Here is a 25,940-nt window from a genome sequence, read left to right as displayed (position 1 = left end):
GAACAAGCCTGGGGCTGGAGCCAGCCAGACAGACAGACTCATCCAGACACTGACACACGTGATCTGTATTTCTAGAATGCGACCAGTGACCAGGAGGCTCAGAAGCCTGAAGACCAGGGGTTCCATAAAGATGAATGGTGGAAAAACGATTGGAACCATTTCCCTGTTTGACCGCTAGGTTTTATGGGTATTGAATAGCAGCTCGAAAGGCCACACTAGAATCATTCAGAAAAGCCTTTTCCCCCACGAATTAAGGGCCACTCTGGTTGAATTTTCTCTTTTTAGAATTTAATCATGTTCATTTACATTTTTAAGGTTAACCACATTACAAAGATACAAAGGCGATATTTAAAAAAATGTGTTTTATTTTTTACATTTTATTTTCAGGATTTTTGGAAATTCTCGTTTGCAACCTCGTTTTCACATCAGGCGTCCCCACATGGGGTCGCGACCCTTAGTTTGGGCACCGCTGCTGGACACTGTGAGACCACCATCCCTCCCTGAGGCTGAGGTTTAATACACAGAGAAAGACTGGCTGGACGAAATGCTAATTCTTCATGGATTAAAAAGGCTGAACAATGATCATCAAATACAAACTGATGAATGATTTGCCTCTGAACCAGTTTATAACACATCACATAAAAACATGAATGTCAGATTATAACATGTTACTCTAACCAGATTATAACACATGTTACTCTAACCAGATTATAACACATGTTACTCTAACCAGTTTATAACACGTTACTCTAACCAGATTATAACATGTTACTCTAACCAGATTATAACATAGATTATAACATGTTACTCTAACCAGATTATAACATGTTACTCTAACCAGATTATAACACAGATTATAACACATGTTACTCTAACCAGATTATAACACAGATTATAACACATTTTACTCTAACCAGATTATAACACATGTTACTCTAACCAGATTATAACATGTTACTCTAACCAGATTATAACACAGATTATAACATGTTACTCTAACCAGATTATAACACAGATTATAACATGTTACTCTAACCAGATTATAACACAGATTATAACATGTTACTCTAACCAGATTATAACATGTTACTCTAACCAGATTATAACATGTTACTCTAACCAGATTATAACATGTTACTCTAACCAGATTATAACATGTTACTCTAACCAGATAACACAGATTATAACATGTTACTCTAACCAGATTATAACACATGTTACTCTAACCAGATTATAACACAGATTATAACACATGTTACTCTAACCCGATTATAACACAGATTATAACATACGTCTGTAACAATAAACAGGTAGAAAAGCTGAACATTTATAAAAACAAATCCCAAAACGTGATCATTTATCAAGTCCATAACAAAGCAACACAATCATGTCACCAGGAACAAACACTTGTTCAACTAATAGGTGTTCACATGACAGGAAGTTGGTTAACAGGTTAATTGGGGAGAAAAGGCTTGTGGGTAATGACTGGAGCTGAATCAGTGGAACGGTATTAAATATATCAAACACATTCTGATTGGTCCCAGAAACAGGAAGTTGGTGAACAGGTTAATTGAGGAGAACAGGCTTGTGGGTAATGACTGGAGAAGTATTAAATACATCACACATGGTTTCCATGGTTTCCGGGTGTTTGCTTCGTTTCCGGACATTTCTATGAGCCGTCCTCCCGTCAGCAGCCTCCTGTGATTCACATGTCCTCACTGTCGAAGGACTCGGAGCACTGGAGAAAGATCTCCTCGTGGTCCCTCGTAGCAGACAGACACACGTCCTACAGGGAGAGAACCTGTTACCTGGAGGACAGACAGACAGACACACGTCCTACAGGGAGAGAACCTGTTACCTGGAGGACAGACAGACAGACACACGTCCTACAGGGAGAGAACCTGTTACCTGGAGGACAGACAGACAGACACACGTCCTACAGGGAGAGAACCTGTTACCTGGAGGACAGACAGACAGACAGGTCCTACAGGGGGAGAGAACCTGTTACCTGGAGGACAGACAGACAGACAGGTCCTACAGGGGGAGAGAACCTGTTACCTGGAGGACAGACAGACAGACAGACACACGTCCTATAGGGGGAGAGAACCTGTTACCTGGAGGACAGACAGACAGACACGTCCTACAGGGGGAGAGAACCTGTTACCTGGAGGACAGACAGACAGGTCCTATAGGGAGAGAGAACCTGTTACCTGGAGGACAGACAGACAGGTCCTATAGGGAGAGAGAACCTGTTACCTGGAGGACAGACAGACAGGTCCTATACGGAGAGAGAACCTGTTACCTGGAGGACAGACAGACAGGTCCTATACGGAGAGAGAACCTGTTACCTGGAGGACAGACAGACAGACAGGTCCTATAGGGAGAGAGAACCTGTTACCTGGAGGACAGACAGACAGGTCCTATACGGAGAGAGAACCTGTTATCTGGAGGACAGACAGGTCCTATAGGGAGAGAGAACCTGTTACCTGGAGGACAGATAGACAGGTCCTATAGGGAGAGAGAACCTGTTATCTGGAGGACAGACAGACAGACAGGTCCTATAGGGGGAGAGAAGCTGTTACCTGGAGGACAGACAGACAGGTCCTATAGGGGGAGAGAAGCTGTTACCTGGAGGACAGACAGACAGGTCCTATACGGAGAGAGAACCTGTTACCTGGAGGACAGACAGACAGGTCCTATAGGGAGAGAGAACCTGTTACCTGGAGGACAGACAGACAGGTCCTATACGGAGAGAGAACCTGTTACCTGGAGGACAGACAGACAGGTCCTATACGGAGAGAGAACCTGTTACCTGGAGGACAGACAGACAGGTCCTATAGGGAGAGAGAACCTGTTACCTGGAGGACAGACAGACAGGTCCTATAGGGAGAGAGAACCTGTTACCTGGAGGACAGACAGACAGGTCCTATAGGGGGAGAGAACCTGTTACCTGGAGGACAGACAGACAGGTCCTATAGGGAGAGAGAACCTGTTACCTGGAGGACAGACAGACAGACAGGTCCTATACGGAGAGAGAACCTGTTACCTGGAGGACAGACAGACAGACAGACAGGTCCTACAGGGAGAGAGAACCTGTTACCTGGAGGACAGACAGACAGGTCCTATACGGAGAGAGAACCTGTTACCTGGAGGACAGACAGACAGGTCCTATAGGGAGAGAGAACCTGTTACCTGGAGGACAGACAGACAGACAGGTCCTATAGGGAGAGAGAACCTGTTACCTGGAGGACAGACAGACAGGTCCTATACGGAGAGAGAACCTGTTACCTGGAGGACAGACAGACAGGTCCTATAGGGAGAGAGAACCTGTTACCTGGAGGACAGACAGACAGGTCCTATACGGAGAGAGAACCTGTTATCTGGAGGACAGACAGACAGGTCCTATAGGGAGAGAGAACCTGTTACCTGGAGGACAGACAGACAGGTCCTATAGGGAGAGAGAACCTGTTACCTGGAGGACAGACAGACAGGTCCTATACGGAGAGAGAACCTGTTACCTGGAGGACAGACAGACAGACAGGTCCTATAGGGAGAGAGAACCTGTTACCTGGAGGACAGACAGACAGGTCCTATACGGAGAGAGAACCTGTTACCTGGAGGACAGACAGACAGGTCCTATACGGAGAGAGAACCTGTTACCTGGAGGACAGACAGACAGACAGGTCCTATAGGGAGAGAGAACCTGTTACCTGGAGGACAGACAGACAGACAGACAGGTCCTATAGGGAGAGAGAACCTGTTACCTGGAGGACAGACAGACAGGTCCTATACGGAGAGAGAACCTGTTACCTGGAGGACAGACAGACAGACAGGTCCTATAGGGAGAGAGAACCTGTTACCTGGAGGACAGACAGACAGGTCCTATACGGAGAGAGAACCTGTTACATTGAGGACAGACAGACAGACAGGTCCTATAGGGGGAGAGAACCTGTTACCTGGAGGACAGACAGACAGGTCCTATACGGAGAGAGAACCTGTTACCTGGAGGACAGACAGACAGACAGGTCCTATAGGGAGAGAGAACCTGTTACCTGGAGGACAGACAGACAGGTCCTATAGGGAGAGAGAACCTGTTACCTGGAGGACAGACAGACAGGTCCTATAGGGAGAGAGAACCTGTTATCTGGAGGACAGACAGACAGACAGGTCCTATAGGGAGAGAGAACCTGTTACCTGGAGGACAGACAGACAGGTCCTATAGGGAGAGAGAACCTGTTACCTGGAGGACAGACAGACAGACAGACACACGTCCTATAGGGAGAGAGAACCTGTTACCTGGAGGACAGACAGACAGGTCCTATAGGGAGAGAGAACCTGTTACCTGGAGGACAGACAGACAGGTCCTATACGGAGAGAGAACCTGTTACCTGGAGGACAGACAGACAGGTCCTACAGGGGGAGAGAACCTGTTACCTGGAGGACAGACAGACAGGTCCTATAGGGAGAGAGAACCTGTTACCTGGAGGACAGACAGACAGACAGGTCCTATACGGAGAGAGAACCTGTTACCTGGAGGACAGACAGACAGACAGGTCCTATAGGGGGAGAGAACCTGTTACCTGGAGGACAGACAGACAGGTCCTATACGGAGAGAGAACCTGTTACCTGGAGGACAGACAGACAGACAGACAGGTCCTATACGGAGAGAGAACCTGTTACCTGGAGGACAGACAGACAGGTCCTATAGGGAGAGAGAACCTGTTACCTGGAGGACAGACAGACAGGTCCTATAGGGAGAGAGAACCTGTTACCTGGAGGACAGACAGGTCCTATACGGAGAGAGAACCTGTTACCTGGAGGACAGACAGACAGGTCCTATACGGAGAGAGAACCTGTTACCTGGAGGACAGGCAGACAGACAGGTCCTATAGGGAGAGAGAACCTGTTATCTGGAGGACAGACAGACAGGTCCTATAGGGAGAGAGAACCTGTTACCTGGAGGACAGACAGACAGGTCCTATAGGGAGAGAGAACCTGTTACCTGGAGGACAGACAGGTCCTATACGGAGAGAGAACCTGTTACCTGGAGGACAGACAGACAGGTCCTATAGGGAGAGAGAACCTGTTATCTGGAGGACAGACAGACAGTTCCTATACGGAGAGAGAACCTGTTACCTGGAGGACAGACAGACAGGTCCTATACGGAGAGAGAACCTGTTATCTGGAGGACAGACAGACAGGTCCTATACGGAGAGAGAACCTGTTACCTGGAGGACAGACAGGTCCTATACGGAGAGAGAACCTGTTACCTGGAGGACAGACAGACAGGTCCTATACGGAGAGAGAACCTGTTACCTGGAGGACAGACAGACAGACAGGTCCTATAGGGAGAGAGAACCTGTTACCTGGAGGACAGACAGACAGACAGGTCCTATACGGAGAGAGAACCTGTTACCTGGAGGACAGACAGACAGACAGGTCCTATAGGGAGAGAGAACCTGTTACCTGGAGGACAGACAGACAGGTCCTATACGGAGAGAGAACCTGTTACCTGGAGGACAGACAGACAGGTCCTATAGGGAGAGAGAACCTGTTACCTGGAGGACAGACATACCTAGTTATGTTCTGGTTCCTACCATACCTGGCTATGTTCTGGTTCCTACCATACCTGGTTATGTTCTGGTTCCTACCATACCTGGCTATGTTCTGGTTCCTACCATACCTGGTTATGTTCTGGTTCCTACCATACCTGGTTATATTCTGGTTTCTACCATACCTAGTTATGTTCTGGTTCCTACCATACCTGGTTATGTTCTGGTTCCTACCATACCTGATTATGTTCTGGTTCCTACCATACCTGGTTATGTTCTGGTTCCTACCATACCTGGCTATGTTCTGGTTCCTACCATACCTGGTTATGTTCTGGTTCCTACCATACCTGGTTATGTTCTGGTTCCTACCATACCTAGTTATGTTCTGGTTCCTACCATACCTGATTATGTTCTGGTTCCTACCATACCTGGTTATGTTCTGGTTTCTACCATACCTGGTTATGTTCTGGTTCCTACCATACCTGGTTATGTTCTGGTTCCTACCATACCTGGTTATGTTCTGGTTTCTACCATACCTGGTTATGTTCTGGTTTCTACCATACCTGGTTATATTCTGGTTTCTCCACCATCTGAGTCTTGACGAAACACATGATGTCCTTATAGATCTCCCGGAACTTGTCAAAGTCCCCACACTGAGGAGAGGCCAGGACAGGACTGGAGACACACAGAGACAAGTGGTTGGTAATGAGTCAACACCAGTCCTCCAGTCCATCAGAGGACAGAGGAGCAGACAGGACTGGAGACACACAGAGACAAGTGGTTGGTAATGAGTCAACACCAGTCCTGCAGTCCATCAGAGGACAGAGGAGCAGACAGGACTGGAGACACACAGAGACAAGTGGTTGGTAATGAGTCAACACCAGTCCTGCAGTCCATCAGAGGACAGAGGAGCAGACAGGACTGGAGACACACAGAGACAAGTGGTTGGTAATGAGTCAACACCAGTCCTCCAGTCCATCAGAGGACAGAGGAGCAGACAGGACTGGAGACACACAGAGACAAGTGGTTGGTAATGAGTCAACACCAGTCCTCCAGTCCATCAGAGGACAGAGGAGCAGACAGGACTGGAGACACACAGAGACAAGTGGTTGGTAATGAGTCAACACCAGTCCTCCAGTCCATCAGAGGACAGAGGAGCAGACAGGACTGGAGACACACAGAGACAAGTGGTTGGTAATGAGTCAACACCAGTCCTCCAGTCCATCAGAGGACAGAGGAGCAGACAGGACTGGAGACACACAGAGACAAGTGGTTGGTAATGAGTCAACACCAGTCCTCCAGTCCATCAGAGGACAGAGGAGCAGACAGGACTGGAGACACACAGAGACAAGTGGTTGGTAATGAGTCAACACCAGTCCTCCAGTCCATCAGAGGACAGAGGAGCAGACAGGACTGGAGACACACAGAGACAAGTGGTTGGTAATGAGTCAACACCAGTCCTCCAGTCCATCAGAGGACAGAGGAGCAGACAGGACTGGAGACACACAGAGACAAGTGGTTGGTAATGAGTCAACACCAGTCCTCCAGTCCATCAGAGGACAGAGGAGCAGACAGGACTGGAGACACACAGAGACAAGTGGTTGGTAATGAGTCAACACCAGTCCTCCAGTCCATCAGAGGACAGAGGAGCAGACAAGACTGGAGACACACAGAGACAAGTGGTTGGTAATGAGTCAACACCAGACCATCAGAGGACAGAGGAGCAGGGAAAAGAGACTGAGTAGAGAAGGTGATTATTAAGAGAGAGAGCATTGGGACAATCTCAAAGAACATACTCCTTGAGTCCTTTCTCCTCGCCTTCTTATTAAATCCCATTGGATGAGAAAGCCAGGAGGTCCCTCCCCTCTGACCTTCTCCTCCAATGGGAAGATGGAGGCAGAGGGACTTCCTGTGAACCACGTTCCCTGCCAGTGCATCGGTTTCTGTGAACAGGGAGTGTGTGTATGTCTGTGTGTGTTATCCAGGGCACGTCAGGGCCCAGTCCTTTGTTGAGGGAGACCTAATTAAAAGTGAATTCTTAATGAGCTGCTCCAAAGCCACCACCTTTACCATCTCTCTCTCCTCTACTCTCTCTCTCTCTCCTCTACTCTCTCTTCTCTCCTGTCTCTCTCTTCTCTCCTGTCTCTCTCCTCTCCTCTACCCTGTCTCTCTCTCTCTCTCTCTGTCTCCTCTACCCTGTCTCTCTGTCTGTCTTCTCCCCCTCTCTCCTCTACCCTGTCTCTCTGTCTCTCTCTCTCTTCTCCCCCTCTCTCCTCTGCCCTCGCTCTCCCTCCTCGTCTCTATCTCTTCTCTCTTTCCTCATCCCTCCCGCTCTCTCCTGCCTTACCACTAACATGTTGAGACCTGTTCCGTTCTGAGACCAGCCCTGTTCTGATACCTGCCCTGTTCTGATACCTGCCCTGTTCTGAGACCTGCCCTGTTCTGAGACCTGCCCTGTTCTGAGACCTGCCCTGTTCTGATACCTGCCCTGTTCTGAGACCTGCCCTGTTCTGAGACCTGCCCTGTTCTGAGACCTGCCCTGTTCTGATACCTGCCCTGTTCTGATACCTGCCCTGTTCTGAGACCTGCCCTGTTCTGAGACCTGCCCTGTTCTGAGACCTGCCCTGTTCTGAGACCTAACCTGTTCTGATACCTGCCCTGTTCTGATACCTGCCCTGTTCTGAGACCTGCCCTGTTCTGATACCTGCCCTGTTCTGAGACCTGCCCTGTTCTGAGACCTGCCCTGTTCTGAGACCTGCCCTGTTCTGATACCTGCCCTGTTCTGATACCTGCCCTGTTCTGAGACCTGCCCTGTTCTGATACCTGCCCTGTTCTGATACCTGCCCTGTTCTGATACCTGCCCTGTTCTGATACCTGCCCTGTTCTGAGACCTGCCCTGTTCTGATACCTGCCCTGTTCTGAGACCTGCCCTGTTCTGATACCTGCCCTCTCTCTGCTGGTCATTTATGAACATTTGAACATCTTGGCCATGTTCTGTTATAATTTCCACCCGGCACAGCCAGAAGAGGACTGGCCCACCCCACATAGCCTGGTTCCTCTCTAGGTTTCTTCCTAGGTTCAGGCCTTTCTGGAGAGTTTTTCCTAGCCACCGTGCTTCTACACCTGCATTGCTTGCTGTTTGGGGGTTTTAGGCTGGGTTTCTGTACAGCACTTTGAGACATCAGCTGATGTACGAAGGGCTATATAAATACATTTGATTGATTGATTGATATGTGATGACCCTGAAGGACACCATTCTAGGTGATTCCAGATGACATCGTACTGTATTGCCAGCTGTGTAATTAAATCAGCGTAAAGAACTATGTGAATCTACCTGTGGTCTGAAGTGGAGTCCATCTCTTTCTTCACCACATCATAGGCATCCTGAAGCAGGTCCTGACAACAAACAAACAAACAACATTCTGGAACGGTTGCAACAACATGGCTGAAACAAGAGGAAACTACAAGCTGTAGATCTGTCTGTCTTCCATCACTATGGGGTCTCTGTCCCATTTCTCCAGGGGTATGACTGACTGCCTTCCATCACTATGGGGTCTCTGTCCCATTTCTCCAGGGGTATGACTGACTGTCTGTCTTCCATCCATCACTATGGGGTCTCTGTCCCATTTCTCCAGGGGTATGACTGACTGTCTGTCTTCCATCACTATGGGGTCTCTGTCCCATTTCTCCAGGGGTATGACTGACTGCCTTTCCATCACTATGGGGTCATCACTATGGGGTCTCTATCCCATTTCTCCAGGGGTATGACTGACTGTCTGTCTTCCATCCATCACTATGGGGTCTCTGTCCCATTTCTCCAGGGGTATGACTGACTGTCTGTCTTCCATCCATCACTATGGGGTCTCTGTCCCATTTCTCCAGGGGTATGACTGACTGTCTGTCTTCCATCCATCACTATGGGGTCTCTGTCCCATTTCTCCAGGGGTATGACTGTCTGTCTGTCTTCCATCCATCACCATGGGGTCTCTGTCCCATTTCTCCAGGGGTATGACTGACTGTCTGTCTTCCATCACTATGGGGTCTCTGTCCCATTTCTCCAGGGGTATGACTGTCTGTCTGTCTTCCATCCATCACTATGGGGTCTCTGTCCCATTTCTCCAGGGGTATGACTGTCTGTCTGTCTTCCATCCATCACTATGGGGTCTCTGTCCCATTTCTCCAGGGGTATGACTGACTGTCTGTCTTCCATCACTATGGGGTCTCTGTCCCATTTCTCCAGGGGTATGACTGACTGTCTGTCTTCCATCACTATGGGGTCTCTGTCCCATTTCTCCAGGGGTATGACTGACTGTCTGTCTTCCATCCATCACTATGGAGTATCTGTCCCATTTCTCCAGGGGTATGACTGACTGTCTGTCTTCCATCACTATGGGGTCTCTGTCCCATTTCTCCAGGGGTATGACTGTCTGTCTTCCATCCATCACTATGGGGTCTCTGTCCCATTTCTCCAGGGGTATGACTGACTGTCTGTCTTCCATCCATCACTATGGGGTCTCTGTCCCATTTCTCCAGGGGTATGACTGACTGTCTGTCTTCCATCACTATGGGGTCTCTGTCCCATTTCTCCAGGGGTATGACTGTCTGTCTGTCTTCCATCCATCACTATGGGGTCTCTGTCCCATTTCTCCAGGGGTATGACTGTCTGTCTGTCTTCCATCCATCACTATGGGGTCTCTGTCCCATTTCTCCAGGGGTATGACTGACTGTCTGTCTTCCATCACTATGGGGTCTCTGTCCCATTTCTCCAGGGGTATGACTGACTGTCTGTCTTCCATCCATCACTATGGGGTCTCTGTCCCATTTCTCCAGGGGTATGACTGACTGTCTGTCTTCCATCCATCACTATGGGGTATCTGTCCCATTTCTCCAGGGGTATGACTGACTGTCTGTCTTCCATCACTATGGGGTCTCTGTCCCATTTCTCCAGGGGTATGACTGTCTGTCTTCCATCCATCACTATGGGGTCTCTGTCCCATTTCTCCAGGGGTATGACTGACTGTCTGTCTTCCATCACTATGGGGTCTCTGTCCCATTTCTCCAGGGGTATGACTGACTGTCTGTCTTCCATCACTATGGGGTCTCTGTCCCATTTCTCCAGGGGTATGACTGACTGTCTGTCTTCCATCCATCACTATGGGGTCTCTGTCCCATTTCTCCAGGGGTATGACTGACTGTCTGTCTCTGTCTTCCATCCATCACTATGGGGTCTCTGTCTCATTTCTCCAGGGGTATGACTGACTGACTGTCTGTCTTCCATCACTATGGGGTCTCTGTCCCATTTCTCCAGGGGTATGACTGACTGTCTGTCTTCCATCCATCACTATGGGGTCTCTGTCCCATTTCTCCAGGGGTATGACTGTCAGCCTTCCATCACTATGGGGTCTCTGTCCCATTTCTCCAGGGGTATGACTGACTGTCTGTCTTCCATCACTATGGGGTCTCTGTCCCATTTCTCCAGGGGTATGACTGACTGTCTGTCTTCCATCCATCACTATGGGGTCTCTGTCCCATTTCTCCAGGGGTATGACTGACTGTCTGTCTTCCATCCATCACTATGGGGTCTCTGTCTCATTTCTCCAGGGGTATGACTGACTGACTGTCTGTCTTCCATCACTATGGGGTCTCTGTCCCATTTCTCCAGGGGTATGACTGATTGTCTGTCTTCCATCACTATGGGGTCTCTGTCCCATTTCTCCAGGGGTGTGACTGACTGTCTCCCATCCATCACTATGGGGTCTCTGTCCCATTTCTCCAGGGGTATGACTGACTGTCTCCCATCACTATGGGGTCTCTGTCCCAAACAGACAGCTCACTGTCTGGAGAAACAGAGCAGCTCACTGTCTGCAGACACAGAGCAGCTCACTGTCTGCAGACACAGAGCAGCTCACTGTCTGGAGAAACAGAGCAGCTCACTGTCTGGAGAAACAGAGCAGCTCACTGTCTGGAGAAACAGAGCAGCTCACTGTCTGGAGAAACAGAGCAGCTCACTGTCTGGAGAAACAGAGCAGCTCACTGTCTGGAGACACAGAGCAGCTCACTGTCTGGAGACACAGAGCAGCTCACTGTCTGGAGAAACAGAGCAGCTCAGAAACAGAGCAGCTCACTGTCTGGAGAAACAGAGCAGCTCACTGTCTGGAGAAACAGAGCAGCTCACTGTCTGGAGAAACAGAGCAGCTCACTGTCTGGAGAAACAGAGCAGCTCACTGTCTGGAGAAACAGAGCAGCTCACTGTCTGGAGCAGAGCAGCTCACTGTCTGGAGACACAGAGCAGCTCACTGTCTGGAGAAACAGAGCAGCTCACTGTCTGGAGACACAGAGCAGCTCACTGTCTGGAGAAACAGAGCAGCTCACTGTCTGGAGAAACAGAGCAGCTCACTGTCTGGAGAAACAGAGCAGCTCACTGTCTGGAGAAAGAGCAGCAGTCTGGAGAAAGCAGCTCACTGTCTGGAGAAACAGAGCAGCTCACTGTCTGCACTGTCTCACTGTCTGGAGAAACAGAGCAGCTCACTGTCTGCAGAGTCAGAGCAGCTCACTGTCTGGAGAAACAGAGCAGCTCACTGTCTGGAGAAACAGAGCAGCTCACTGTCTGGAGACACAGAGCAGCTCACTGTCTGCAGACACAGAGCAGCTCACTGTCTGGAGAAACAGAGCAGCTCACTGTCTGGAGACACAGAGCAGCTCACTGTCTGCAGACACAGAGCAGCTCACTGTCTGGAGAAACAGAGCAGCTCACTGTCTGGAGAAACAGAGCAGCTCACTGTCTGGAGAAACAGAGCAGCTCACTGTCTGGAGAAACAGAGCAGCTCACTGTCTGCAGAAACAGAGCAGCTCACTGTCTGGAGAAACAGAGCAGCTCACTGTCTGGAGAAACAGAGCAGCTCACTGTCTGGAGACACAGAGCAGCTCACTGTCTGGAGACACAGAGCAGCTCACTGTCTGCAGACACAGAGCAGCTCACTGTCTGGAGAAACAGAGCAGCTCACTGTCTGGAGAAACAGAGCAGCTCACTGTCTGGAGAAACAGAGCAGCTCACTGTCTGGAGACACAGAGCAGCTCACTGTCTGGAGAAACAGAGCAGCTCACTGTCTGGAGAAACAGAGCAGCTCACTGTCTGGAGAAACAGAGCAGCTCACTGTCTGGAGAAACAGAGCAGCTCACTGTCTGGAGACACAGAGCAGCTCACTGTCTGGAGAAACAGCTGGGACAGAACATGGTAGCTGGAGGATGTGGATGTGGCTGTGATACAGTGTGACCCCTGACCTCTCCATAGGGAAGGAGAGGAGGCTGTGATACGGTGTGACCCCTGACCTCTCCATAGGGAAGGAGAGGAGGCTGTGAGACGGTGTGACCCCTGACCTCTCCATAGGAAGGAGAGGAGGCTGTGAGACGGTGTGACCCCTGACCTCTCCATAGGAAGGAGAGGAGGCTGTGAGACGGTGTGACCCCTGACCTCTCCATAGGGAAGGAGAGGAGGCTGTGAGACAGTGTGACCCCTGACCTCTCCATAGGGAAGGAGAGGAGGCTGTGAGACGGTGTGACCCCTGACCTCTCCATAGGAAGGAGAGGAGGCTGTGAGACAGTGTGACCCCTGACCTCTCCATAGGGAAGGAGAGGAGGCTGTGAGACAGTGTGACCCCTGACCTCTCCATAGGGAAGGAGAGGAGGCTGTGAGACGGTGTGACCCCTGACCTCTCCATAGGGAAGGAGAGGAGGCTGTGAGACAGTGTGACCACTGACCTCTCCATAGGGAAGGAGAGGAGGCTGTGAGACGGTGTGACCCCTGACCTCTCCATAGGAAGGAGAGGAGGCTGTGAGACGGTGTGACCTCTGACCTCTCCATAGGGAAGGAGAGGAGGCTGTGAGACCGTGTGACCCCTGACCTCTCCATAGGGAAGGAGAGGAGGCTGTGAGACCGTGTGACCCCTGACCTCTCCATAGGGAAGGAGAGGAGGCTGTGAGACGGTGTGACCTCTGACCTCTCCATAGGGAAGGAGAGGAGGCTGTGAGTCCGTGTGACCCCTGACCTCTCCATAGGGAAGGAGAGGATGCTGTGAAACGGTGTGACCCCTGACCTCTCCATAGGAAGGAGAGGAGGCTGTGAGAAGGTGTGACCCCTGACCTCTCCATAGGGAAGGAGAGGAGGCTGTGAGACGGTGTGACCCCTGACCCAGGGGCTCTTTAACTTTTTCAGCCTGGGACCCAAATGAGAAATTCTGTGTTTTCCTGGGACCCAAGCTCACGGAAATATGCAGCTATATGTAAATATTTGTCACGAACCTCGCCGAGGATGGTGCCTCTTCCTGTTGGGGCGGTGCTCGGCGGTCGTCGTCGCCGGCCTATTAGCTGCCATCGAATCCCTTTCCGTTTGTTTTTGGTTATTGGTTAATTGGGTTAGGGTTTGTTTGTAGGGTATTTAAGGGCACTAGACCCGCTGGGTATTTGTGCGGGCTTGTTTCTTGTTACTCTGTGTTGGATGGTGTTATTTTGTTCTTGTCGTTATTCGCCGGACCATTTCTGTCCTGTTGTTTGGACTGGCAACTTATATACGCCCTGTGTGTTGGCGTGACCGTTTTTGTTGCGCTGGGGAATAAATTTGACAAAACGACTGAACCCTGCTCTCTGCGCCTGATTCCACTCCTAGTTATCGTAACAATATTGGTCAATTTCATTACCCTTATGTCTAAAACAAATGCAATATAGACAAAAACAAAGAAGAATAATGCCATAAAATATCCATTTAAATATCTAATCATGTTTAATTCTGCCCTACCAAGCAAAAAGGCAGTAACTTCTCATAGCGTGAAACTGAGAAAAATGGCCTTTAATTTACCTTCGGTTTCATCGTCATCCAGTTACTGTTAACATTTTCATTTTCTCCTGACCAAAATATGAGGCAGGACACTTGTCCACATGATTAAACTTGTATTTAATGTAGCAAAACATGACATGAACTCATTTTAGACCAAACGAGCAGTTACCGCCTTGTTGCTTGGTAGGGCAGCATTGCGCCTCGTTAAAAACACTCTTTTATCCGTCTAAGTTGGAACTGGTGCTGTTAAAAATACAATATTTATTTTATTCTGAACATGAATAAACCGATTGATGAAATCCCACAGGTTGACGTTTTCAACAAGCACGTCTATTCTGGGCTCAGGTTTAGACTCAGAGGTGATACGTTGAGAACCCGGACTGACACGGGTACATGGTGCCAACCTGGACCAGAACATCTACTGCTTCCTCAGGCAGGCAGGAGGCCACTTCCTGTTGTAGATGAACAACCCAGAACTGTGTGAGTGGGTTCTCAGTCAGGCAGGAGGCCACTTCCTGTTGGAGATGAACAACCCAGAACTGTGTGAGTGGGTTCTCAGTCAGACAGGAGGCCACTTCCTGTTGTAGATGAACAACCCAGAACTGTGTGAGTGGGTTTACCTCAAAAAAGCAAAAAATAATTTCTACAGTAAGTTATTTACAGTAGGCCTGGTAATTTCTACAGTAAGTTATTTACAGTAGGCCTGGTAATTTCTACAGTAAGTTATTTACAGTAGGCCTGGTAATTTCTACAGTAAGTTATTTACAGTAGGCCTGGTAATTTCTACAGTAAGTTATTTACAGTAAGCCTGGTAATTTCTACAGTAAGTTATTTACAGTAGGCCTGATCATTTCTACAGTAAGTTATTTACAGTAGGCCTGATCATTTCTACAGTAAGTTATTTACAGTAGGCCTGATCATTTTTCATCTTCATCAGTACTGTTAGTTAGTGTTGTACTATCAGTAGATAGCTTGTTTGGCTAACATTAGCTATTAGCTGTGTACAAGGCCAGGGGATTGTTAGCTATTAGCTGTGTACAAGGCCAGGGGAATGTTAGCTATTAGCTGTGTACAAGGCCAGGGGATTGTTAGCTATTAGCTGTGTACAAGGCCAGGGGATTGTTAGCTATTAGCTGTGTACAAGGTCAGGGGATTGTTAGCTATTAGCTGTGTACAAGGTCAGGGGATTGTTAGCTATTAGCTGTGTACAAGGCCAGGGGATTGTTAGCTATTAGCTGTGTACAAGGCCAGGGGATTGTTAGCTATTAGCTGTGTACAAGGCCAGGGGATTGTTAGCTATTAGCTGTGTACAAGGCCAGGGGATTGTTAGCTATTAGCTGTGTACAAGGTCAGGGGATTGTTAGCTATTAGCTGTGTACAAGGTCAGGGGATTGTTAGCTATTAGCTGTGTACAAGGTCAGGGGATTGTTAGCTATTAGCTGTGTACAAGGCCAGGGGATTGTTAGCTATTAGCTGTGTACAAGGCCAGGGGATTGTTAGCTATTAGCTGTGCACAAGGCCAGGGGATTGTTAGCTATTAGCTGTGTACAAGGCCAGGGGATTGTTAGCTATTAGCTGTGTACAAGAACAGGGTATTGTTAGCTATTAGCTGTGTACAAAGCCAGGGGATTGTTAGCTATTAGCTGTGTACAAGGCCAGGGGATTGTTAGCTATTAGCTGTGTACAAGGCCAGGGGATTGTTAGCTATTAGCTGTGTACAAGGTCAGGGGATTGTTAGCTATTAGCTGTGTACAAGGTCAGGGGATTGTTAGCTATTAGCTGTGTACAAGAACAGGGTATTGTTAGCTATTAGCTGTGTACAAAGCCAGGGGAATGTTAGCTATTAGCTGTGTACAAGGCCAGGGGATTGTTAGCTATTAGCTGTGTACAAGAACAGGGTATTGTTAGCTATTAGCTGTGTACAAAGCCAGGGGATTGTTAGCTATTAGCTGTGTACAAGGCCAGGGGATTGTTAGCTATTAGCTGTGTACAAGGCCAGGGGATTGTTAGCTATTAGCTGTGTACAAGGCCAGGGGATTGTTAGCTATTAGCTGTGTACAAGGCCAGGGGATTGTTAGCTATTAGCTGTGCACAAGGTCAGGGGATTGTTAGAAAGAGAAACATCTACTACTATGAAGGTTAGTTAGTTACTCCCTTATGTCTGCTGATCATCACCTGTTAGAAAATGACAACAACGCCTTGCTAGCTGACTCACTGTTCCACTGTCGAAGCACTGTTTCCAGAAGGACAGTTTCCCAGAAGGACCGTTTCCCAGAAGCACTGTTTCCCAGAACCACTGTTTCCCAGAAGCACTGTTTCCCAGAAGCATCCTGCTCTGAAAGACCTCCCTGGGTTTACCGTCACGCTGTGTTTGATCAGGACGTGTCGTTTGATTAATTAGTTGGTTTTCAGAGACTCATTACTAAGCACTTCCCCTTGTGGGCGCTCCCGTTTATTTCTCAACGTTTGTGTGAAACTAAGAGAGAGAAACTCATCGCTGTATTTGCGTTTCATGACGATTGAGCTCAGTCAGAACTAGTAGCTACCATGAGTCCATTTGATGACAGCGGTGTTTGGATGGCTGGTGGGAACGACAAGTCAATGGCCGACAGAGCTGCAGCGTTTGGGTCTCGGAGTGATCTTCAAGAAAACGGGCTGGGGATCGAACCAGGGTCTGTAGTGACGCCTCTAGCACTGAGATGCAATGCCTTAGACCGCCGCGCCACTTGGCCAAATCAATTAAAATCCAGTAATCAATAAAATAATTCATTATAATTGATTAAATAATTGATTAAGGAAAGCTGTACCCACCTCTTCATAGCTAGAAGGAGAAGAGGCTCCCTGTCTGTTTGCCTGAGTGGAGGGCTGGAGCGTGAGGTGGAGGTGGGTGTCTGGAACAGGATTAGGGGGTGTCTCTGCCGGCCCATCCCAGCCCAGGGTGCTCTGCTGGGGGGGACAGGTCTGGTAGGCTGCCCGGCGCTCTGGAGAGAAGCTATCCCACAGGCCTGAGATAGCTTCAGATACTACAGCCAGACCAGTCTGTCCCGGGCTCAGCACACCGCTACAAACCAACTTCTCCAGTGTCTGTCTGTAGAACAACAAGTACCTGGGGAGAAATAGAGAGATGGGGGAGAGAGAGAGTGTGATTGGGGAGAGATAGATAGGGATGGGAGAGAGAGGGATGGGGAGAGAGATGGGGAGAGAAAGATGGGGAGAGAGAGCGATGGGGAGAGAGAGAGAGATGGGGAGAGAGAAAGGGATGGGGAGAGAGAGAGGGTGATTGGGGAGAGATAGATAGGGATGGGAGAGAGAGAGTGTGATGGGGAGAGAGAAAGGGATGGGGAGAGAGAGAGGGTGATTGGGGAGAGATAGATAGGGATGGGAGAGAGAGAGTGTGATGGGGAGAGAGAGTGTGATGGGGAGAGAGAGAGGGATCGGGATGGGAGAGAGAGAGAAAAAGATCATTGCTGTTTTATGGAGGTTATACATTAATTAGGTGAAATGAACGAGTCCCTTTTTTAAACCCCTCTCCCATGGTCAGAGGTGCACCTCAGTGCCCCCAGCTATAAACCCCCTCGTGCTGAATCCTTGATCCCTAGGCACAGGCCAGTAAAGCACTAACTTAACGCACTACGGACAGTTAAAACATCTCAACGGAGACAGGACATCTAATAGAAGCAACCAGCCAAGGCTGAAATCCTGACAGATTGTTCATTCAAAAATATGACTTCAGTTTCATTTGGACTTTGGGGAGGAGCTTCAACTGAGACGAAGGCGGGGACAGAATTGTCCCTTGAGAAGTATCTTCTATTGTCACTCATTCTGTCAATAAATTGGTCTATAATCTGACTGTCAATTAGTTGGTCTATAATCAGACTGTCAATAGGTTGGTCTCTAAACAGACTGTCCATAGGTTGGTCTATAAACAGACTGAATTGCCTCTACACTGATGGTCAGCTGTATAGCCTCTATACTGATAGAAATACCAGATGACTGGTCAGCTGTATAGCCTCTACACTGATGGTCAGCTGTATAGCCTCCACACTGATGGTCAGCTGTATAGCCTCTACACTGATGGAAATACCAGTTGACTGGTCGGCTGTATAGCCTCTACACTGATGGAAATACCAGTTGACTGGTCAGCTGTATAGCCTCTACACTGATAGTCAGCTGTATAGCCTCTACACTGATGGAAATACCAGTTGACTGGTCGGCTGTATAGCCTCTACACTGATGGAAATACCAGTTGACTGGTCGGCTGTATAGCCTCTACACTGATGGTCAGCTGTATAGCCTCTACACTGATGGAAATACCAGTTGACTGGTCAGCTGTATAGCCTCTACACTGATGGTCAGCTGTATAGCCTCTACACTGATGCAAATACCAGTTGACTGGTCGGCTGTATAGCCTCTACACTGATGGTCAGCTGTATAGCCTCCACACTGATGGAAATACCAGTTGACTGGTCAGCTGTATAGCCTCTACACTGATGGTCAGCTGTATAGCCTCTACACTGATGGTCAGCTGTATAGCCTCCACACTGATGGTCAGCTGTATAGCCTCCACACTGATGGAAATACCAGTTGACTGGTCAGCTGTATAGCCTCTACACTGATGGAAATACCAGTTGACTGGTCGGCTGTATAGCCTCTACACTGATGGTCAGCTGTATAGCCTCTACACTGATGGTCAGCTGTATAGCCTCTACACTGATGGTCAGCTGTATAGCCTCTACACTGATGGTCAGCTGTATAGCCTCCACACTGATGGTCAGCTGTATAGCCTCCACACTGATGGAAATACCAGTTGACTGGTCAGCTGTATAGCCTCTACACTGATGGAAATACCAGTTGACTGGTCGGCTGTATAGCCTCTACACTGATGGTCAGCTGTATAGCCTCTACACTGATGGTCAGCTGTATAGCCTCTACACTGATGGTCAGCTGTATAGCCTCTACACTGATGGTCAGCTGTATAGCCTCCACACTGATGGAAATACCAGTTGACTGGTCGGCTGTATAGCCTCTACACTGATGGAAATACCAGTTGACTGGTCAGCTGTATAGCCTCTACACTGATGGAAATACCAGTTGCTGGGCGGCTGTATAGAAACTACACTGATGGTCAGCTGTATAGCCTCTACACTGATGGAAATACCAGTTGACTGGTCAGCTGTATAGCCTCCACACTGATGGAAATACCAGTTGACTGGTCGGCTGTATAGCCTCTACACTGATGGAAATACCAGTTGACTGGTCAGCTGTATAGCCTCTACACTGATGGAAATACCAGTTGCTGGGCGGCTGTATAGCCTCTACACTGATGGTCAGCTGTATAGCCTCTACACTGATGGAAATACCAGTTGACTGGTCAGCTGTATAGCCTCTACACTGATGGTCAGCTGTATAGCCTCTACACTGATGGAAATACCAGTTGACTGGTCAGCTGTATAGCCTCGACACTGATGGAAATACCAGTTGACTGGTCAGCTGTATAGCCTCTACACTGATGGTCAGCTGTATAGCCTCTACACTGATGGAAATACCAGTTGACTGGTCAGCTGTATAGCCTCTACACTGATGGAAATACCAGTTGACTGGTCAGCTGTATAGCCTCTACACTGATGGAAATACCAGTTGACTGGTCAGCTGTATAGCCTCTACACTGATGGTCAGCTGTATAGCCTCTACACTGATGGAAATACCAGTTGACTGGTCGGCTGTATAGCCTCTACACTGATGGTCAGCTGTATAGCCTCTACACTGATGGAAATACCAGTTGACTGGTCAGCTGTATAGCCTCTACACTGATGGTCAGCTGTATAGCCTCTACACTGATGGAAATACCAGTTGACTGGTCAGCTGTATAGCCTCTACACTGATGGTCAGCTGTATAGCCTCTACACTGATGGAAATACCAGTTGACTGGTCAGCTGTATAGCCTCTACACTGATGGGCGGCTGTATAGCCTCCACACTGATGCAAATACCAGTTGACTGGTCGGCTGTATAGCCTCTACACTGATGCAAATACCAGTTGACTGGTCAGCTGTATAGCCTCTACACTGACGCTCTACACTGATGGAAATACCAGTTGACTGGTCGGCTGTATAGCCTCTACACTGATGGTCAGCTGTATAGCCTCCACACTGATGGTCAGCTGTATAGCCTCTACACTGATGGTCAGCTGTATAGCCTCCACACTGATGGTCAGCTGTATAGCCTCCACACTGATGGTCAGCTGTATAGCCTCCACACTGATGGTCAGCTGTACAGCCTCCACACTGATGGTCAGCTGTACAGCCTCCACACTGATGGTCAGCTGTACAGCCTCCACACTGATGGTCAGCTGTATAGCCTCCACACTGATGGTCAGCTGTATAGCCTCCACACTGATGGTCAGCTGTATAGCCTCCACACTGATGGTCAGCTGTACAGCCTCTACACTGATGGTCAGCTGTACAGCCTCCACACTGATGGTCAGCTGTATAGCCTCCACACTGATGGTCAGCTGTATAGCCTCCACACTGATGGTCAGCTGTATAGCCTCCACACTGATGGTCAGCTGTATAGCCTCCACACTGATGGTCAGCTGTATAGCCTCCACACTGATGGTCAGCTGTATAGCCTCTACACTGATGGTCAGCTATAAAGCCTCCACACTGATGGAAATACCAGTTGACTGGTCAGCTGTATAGCCTCTACACTGATGGAAATACCAGTTGACTGGTCAGCTGTATAGCCTCTACACTGATGGTCAGCTATAAAGCCTCCACACTGATGGAAATACCAGTTCACAGAAGTTAAAGCTTGGTCGGAAATGGGTCTTCCAAATGGACAACGACCCCAAGCATAAGTTGTGGCAAAATGGCTTAAGGACAACAAGGTCAAGGTATTGGAGTGGCCATCACAAAGCCCTGACCTCAATCCTATAGAACATTTGTGGGCAGAACTGAAAAAGCGTGTGCAAGCAAGGAGGCCTACGAACCTGACTCAGTTACAGCAGCTCTGTCAGGAGGAATGGGCCAAAATTCACCCAACTTATTGTGGGAAGCTTGTGGAAGGCTACCCGAAACGTTTGACCCAAGTTAAACAATTTAAAGGCAATGCTACCAAATACTAATTGAGTGCATGTAAAACCTCTGACCCATTGGGAATGTGATGAAAGAAATAAAAGCTGAAATAAATCATTTTCTCTACTATTATTCTGACATTTCACCTTCTTAAAATAAAGTGGTGATCCGAACTGATCTAAGACAGGGAATTTTTACTCGGATTAAATGTCATTAGTGAAAAACTGAGTTTAAATATATTTGGCTAAGGTGTATGTAAACGTCCGACTTCAGCTGTATGTATATATATATATATATATATATATATATATATATATATATATATATATATATATATAAATATATATAAATATAAATATATAAATATATATAATATAATATATATAAATATATATTTAAATATAATTTTAAATATAAATAATAGGCCTACTGGCTGTATGAATCTGGGATCTATCGTCCCAAAACTGTCCCAGAGTCTGTTTGTAACAGGCTATTTCTTTCTCGACAAGCTGACCAATAGAATAGGTGGCCTAAACTTTTCTCCTATAGTAGATTGCCATAGGCTAGCGATGTTGCTACTCGTTCACCCTGGCACGAGCCCCCACCCTTCAAACTCCAGGATGTTGGTTAGAGAGTTGATGGAGGTCTGAGAGGGGGCGGAGTCATCCAGAGTCTCCTCCTCAGAGTCTTCCTCACTGGTCTCAGTCAGGTCCTCTCCGTCAGCCCCGCCATGACGCCTGGGGCCACCAGGTCTTCTGGAGCGCAGGGAGCTGAGGGGAGGGGGGGGAGGAGGAGGGGGAGGAAAGGGAGGGGGAGGAGGGGGGGGGCAGGAGGGGAGGGGGGGGGAAGGAGGAGGGAGAAAGGGAGGGGGAGGAGGGGGAGGGAGGGGAGGGGGGAAGGAGGAGGGAGAAATGGGGGGGGGAGGGGAGGAGGGAGGAGGGGAGGGGGAAGGAGGAGGGGGAAAGGGAGGGGGAGGAGGGGAGGGGGGGAAAGGGAGGGGGAGGAGGTTGATCAATAACATGGGTAGATGATCAATAACATGGGTAGATGTATATAAACAACTAGTTGATCAATAACATGGGTAGATGATCAATAACATGGGTAGATGTGTATAGACAACTGTAGTTGATCAATAACATGGGTAGATGTGTATAAACAACTGTAGTTGATCAATAACATGGGTAGATGATCAATAACATGGGTTGATGTATATAAACAACTAGTTGATCAATAACATGGGTAGATGATCAATAACATGGGTAGATGTGTATAAACAACTGTAGTTGATCAATAACATGGGTAGATGTGTATAGACAACTGTAGTTGATCAATAACATGGGTAGATGATCAATAACATGGGTAGATGTATATAAACAACTAGTTTATCAATAACATGGGTAGATGTGAATAAACAACTGTAGATGCTCAATAACATGGGTAGATGCTGCCCCCCAGTGGTAATCTATACCAACTGCAGGTGGCACGCTGTACTTAGGGAAAGGGGATACCTAGTCACTGAAATGTGTCTTCAGCTGTTAACCCACAAACCCCTCTGACTCAGAGAGGGGCATTGGGCTGCCTTAACCCCAAACCCCTCTGACTCAGAGAGGGGCAGTGGGCTGCCTTAACCCACAAACCCCTCTGAATCAGAGAGGGGCAGTGGGCTGCCTTAACCCACAAACCCCTCTGACTCAGAGAAGGGCAGTGGGCTGCCTTAACCCACGTCATCGGGGCCCTGGGAGCTGCTGTTGTTAACTGCCTTAACCCACGTCATCGGGGCCCTGGGAGCTGCTGTTGTTAACTGCCTCGCTCAACAGCAGAACGGAAGGTTTTTCCCCATCTTGTCAGCTCGGGGATTCAAACCAAAAACCTTTCAGTTACTGGCCCAATGCTCTTAAGCCTAGTGGTTAGAGCGTTGGACTAGTAACCGAAAGGTTGCTGGATCTAATCCCCGAGCTGACAAGGTACAAATGTGTCGTTCTGCCCCTGAACAAGGCAGTTAACCCACTGTTCCTAGGCAGTTAACCCACTGTTCCAAGGCAGTTAACCCGCTGTTCCTAGGCAGTTAACCCACTGTTCCAAGGCAGTTAACCCACTGTTCCTAGGCAGTTAACCCACTGTTCCTAGGCAGTTAACCCACTGTTCCTAGGCAGTTAACCCACTGTTCCTAGGCAATTAACCCACTGTTCCTAGGCAGTTAACCCACTGTTCCAAGGCAGTTAACCCACTGTTCCTGGGCAGTTAACCCACTGTTCCTAGGCAGTTAACCCACTGTTCCTAGGCAGTTAACCCACTGTTCCTAGGCAGTTAACCCACTGTTCCAAGGCAGTTAACCCACTGTTCCAAGGCAGTTAACCCACTGTTCCTAGGCAGTTAACCCACTGTTCCTAGACCAGTTAACCCACTGTTCCTAGGCAGTTAACCCACGGCTCCTAGGCAATTAACCCACTGTTCCTAGGCAGTTAACCCACTGTTCCTAGGCAGTTAACCCACTGTCCCTAGGCAGTTAACCCACTGTTCCAAGGCAGTTAACCCACTGTTCCAAGGCAGTTAACCCACTGTTCCTAGGCAGTTAACCCACTGTTCCTAGGCAGTTAACCCACTGTTCCTAGGCAGTTAACCCACTGTCCCTAGGCAGTTAACCCACTGTTCCAAGGCAGTTAACCCACTGTTCCTAGGCAGTTAACCCACTGTTCCAAGGCAGTTAACCCAATGTTCCTAGGCAGTTAACCCACTGTTCCTAGGCAGTTAACCCACTGTTCCAAGGCAGTTAACCCACTGTTCCTAGGCAGTTAACCCACTGTTCCTAGGCAGTTAACCCACTGTTCCTAGGCAGTTAACCCACTGTTCCTAGGCAGTTAACCCCACTGTTCCTAGGCAGTTAACCCACTGTTCCTAGGCAGTTAACCCACTGTTCCTAGGCAGTTAACCCACTGTTCCTAGGCAGTTAACCCCACTGTTCCTAGGCAGTTAACCCCACTGTTCCTAGGCAGTTAACCCACTGTTCCAAGGCAGTTAACCCACTGTTCCAAGGCAGTTAACCCACTGTTCCTAGGCAGTTAACCCACTGTTCCTAGACCAGTTAACCCACTGTTCCTAGGCAGTTAACCCACGGCTCCTAGGCAATTAACCCACTGTTCCTAGGCAGTTAACCCACTGTCCCTAGGCAGTTAACCCACTGTTCCAAGGCAGTTAACCCACTGTTCCTAGGCAGTTAACCCACTGTTCCTAGGCAGTTAACCCACTGTTCCTAGGCAGTTAACCCACTGTCCCTAGGCAGTTAACCCACTGTTCCAAGGCAGTTAACCCACTGTTCCTAGGCAGTTAACCCACTGTTCCAAGGCAGTTAACCCACTGTTCCAAGGCAGTTAACCCACTGCTCCTAAACCGTCATTGAAAATAAGAATTTGTTCTTAACTGACCTAGTAAAATAAAGATCTAGTGTATGTCAATGGGAGTAGTGTACCTGCTGTGTGACTGCAGCCTCCGGTACTCTGCCCTCACTTCCTCCAAGCTGCACGGCCCGTCTTCATTACCGAGGAATATCCCTAAACACATGTCGGTGAATGAGAAACCGTGCCCTTAATCACAGAGCGTGGTTGTTCTGTACACATCAAAAGGGCATTGGGCTCCTCTCACCTTTCAGTAGCATCAGTCTGCTCAGGTGGGCTTCCTGCTCTTTCAGAAATCCTTTGGCGTGGTCCAAGATCTTCCACTGAGCGACCAGACAACATTACAATCACACTTTACAATACAACACATTCAACTGAGGTTGCCACTTATCTGATCCATCATACCAATTTATCACCAGGTAGGTGAAGATCTACCTGCATGGCCAGGTAGGTGAAGATCTACCTGCATGGCCAGGTAGGTGAAGATCTACCTGCATGGCCAGGTAGGTGAAGATCTACCTGCATGGCCAGGTAGGTGAAGATCTACCTGCATGGCCAGGTAGGTGAAGATCTACCTGCATGGCCAGGTAGGTGAAGATCTACCTGCAGGGCCAGGTAGGTGAAGATCTACCTGCAGGGCCAGGTAGGTGCAGATCTACCTGCAGGGCCAGGTAGGTGAAGATCTACCTGCAGGGCCAGGTAGGTGAAGATCTACCTGCAGGGCCAGGTAGGTGAAGATCTACCTGCAGGGCCAGGTAGGTGCAGATCTACCTGCAGGGCCAGGTAGGTGAAGATCTACCTGCATCACCAGGTAGGTGAAGATCTACCTGCAGGGGCCAGGTAGGTGAAGATCTACCTGCATCACCAGGTAGGTGAAGATCTACCTGCAGGGCCAGGTAGGTGAAGATCTACCTGCATGGCCAGGTAGGTGAAGATATACCTGCATGGCCAGGTAGGTGAAGATATACCTGCATGGCCAGGTAGGTGAAGATATACCTGCATCGCCAGGTAGGTGAAGATCTACCTGCAGGGCCAGGTAGGTGAAGATATACCTGCATGGCCAGGTAGGTGAAGATATACCTGCATGGCCAGGT

The 25,940-nt window shown here is 48.7% G+C and overlaps 1 protein-coding gene across 1 annotated transcript; it reads right to left on the bottom strand.

Annotated features, from left to right (window-relative positions):
* Positions 1-1,306: 1,306 nt before the first annotated feature.
* LOC135536892 (stimulated by retinoic acid gene 8 protein-like) lies at positions 1,307-25,184 on the bottom strand (the record flags this gene model as incomplete). Its single annotated transcript, XM_064963115.1, has 7 exons — positions 1,307-1,786; positions 6,116-6,227; positions 8,887-8,948; positions 17,194-17,488; positions 22,060-22,224; positions 24,921-25,002; positions 25,094-25,184. Coding segments are annotated over 7 exons (888 nt in total), but the record flags the coding sequence as incomplete, so codon positions are not given.
* Positions 25,185-25,940: the final 756 nt, after the last annotated feature.

The sequence above is a fragment of the Oncorhynchus masou genome, unplaced genomic scaffold, assembly GCF_036934945.1.
Source record: "Oncorhynchus masou masou isolate Uvic2021 unplaced genomic scaffold, UVic_Omas_1.1 unplaced_scaffold_679, whole genome shotgun sequence".
Lineage (NCBI taxonomy): Eukaryota > Metazoa > Chordata > Actinopteri > Salmoniformes > Salmonidae > Oncorhynchus > Oncorhynchus masou.
The sequence above is the reverse complement of the archived record's forward strand: the minus strand, read 5'-3'. Positions and strand labels throughout refer to the sequence as shown.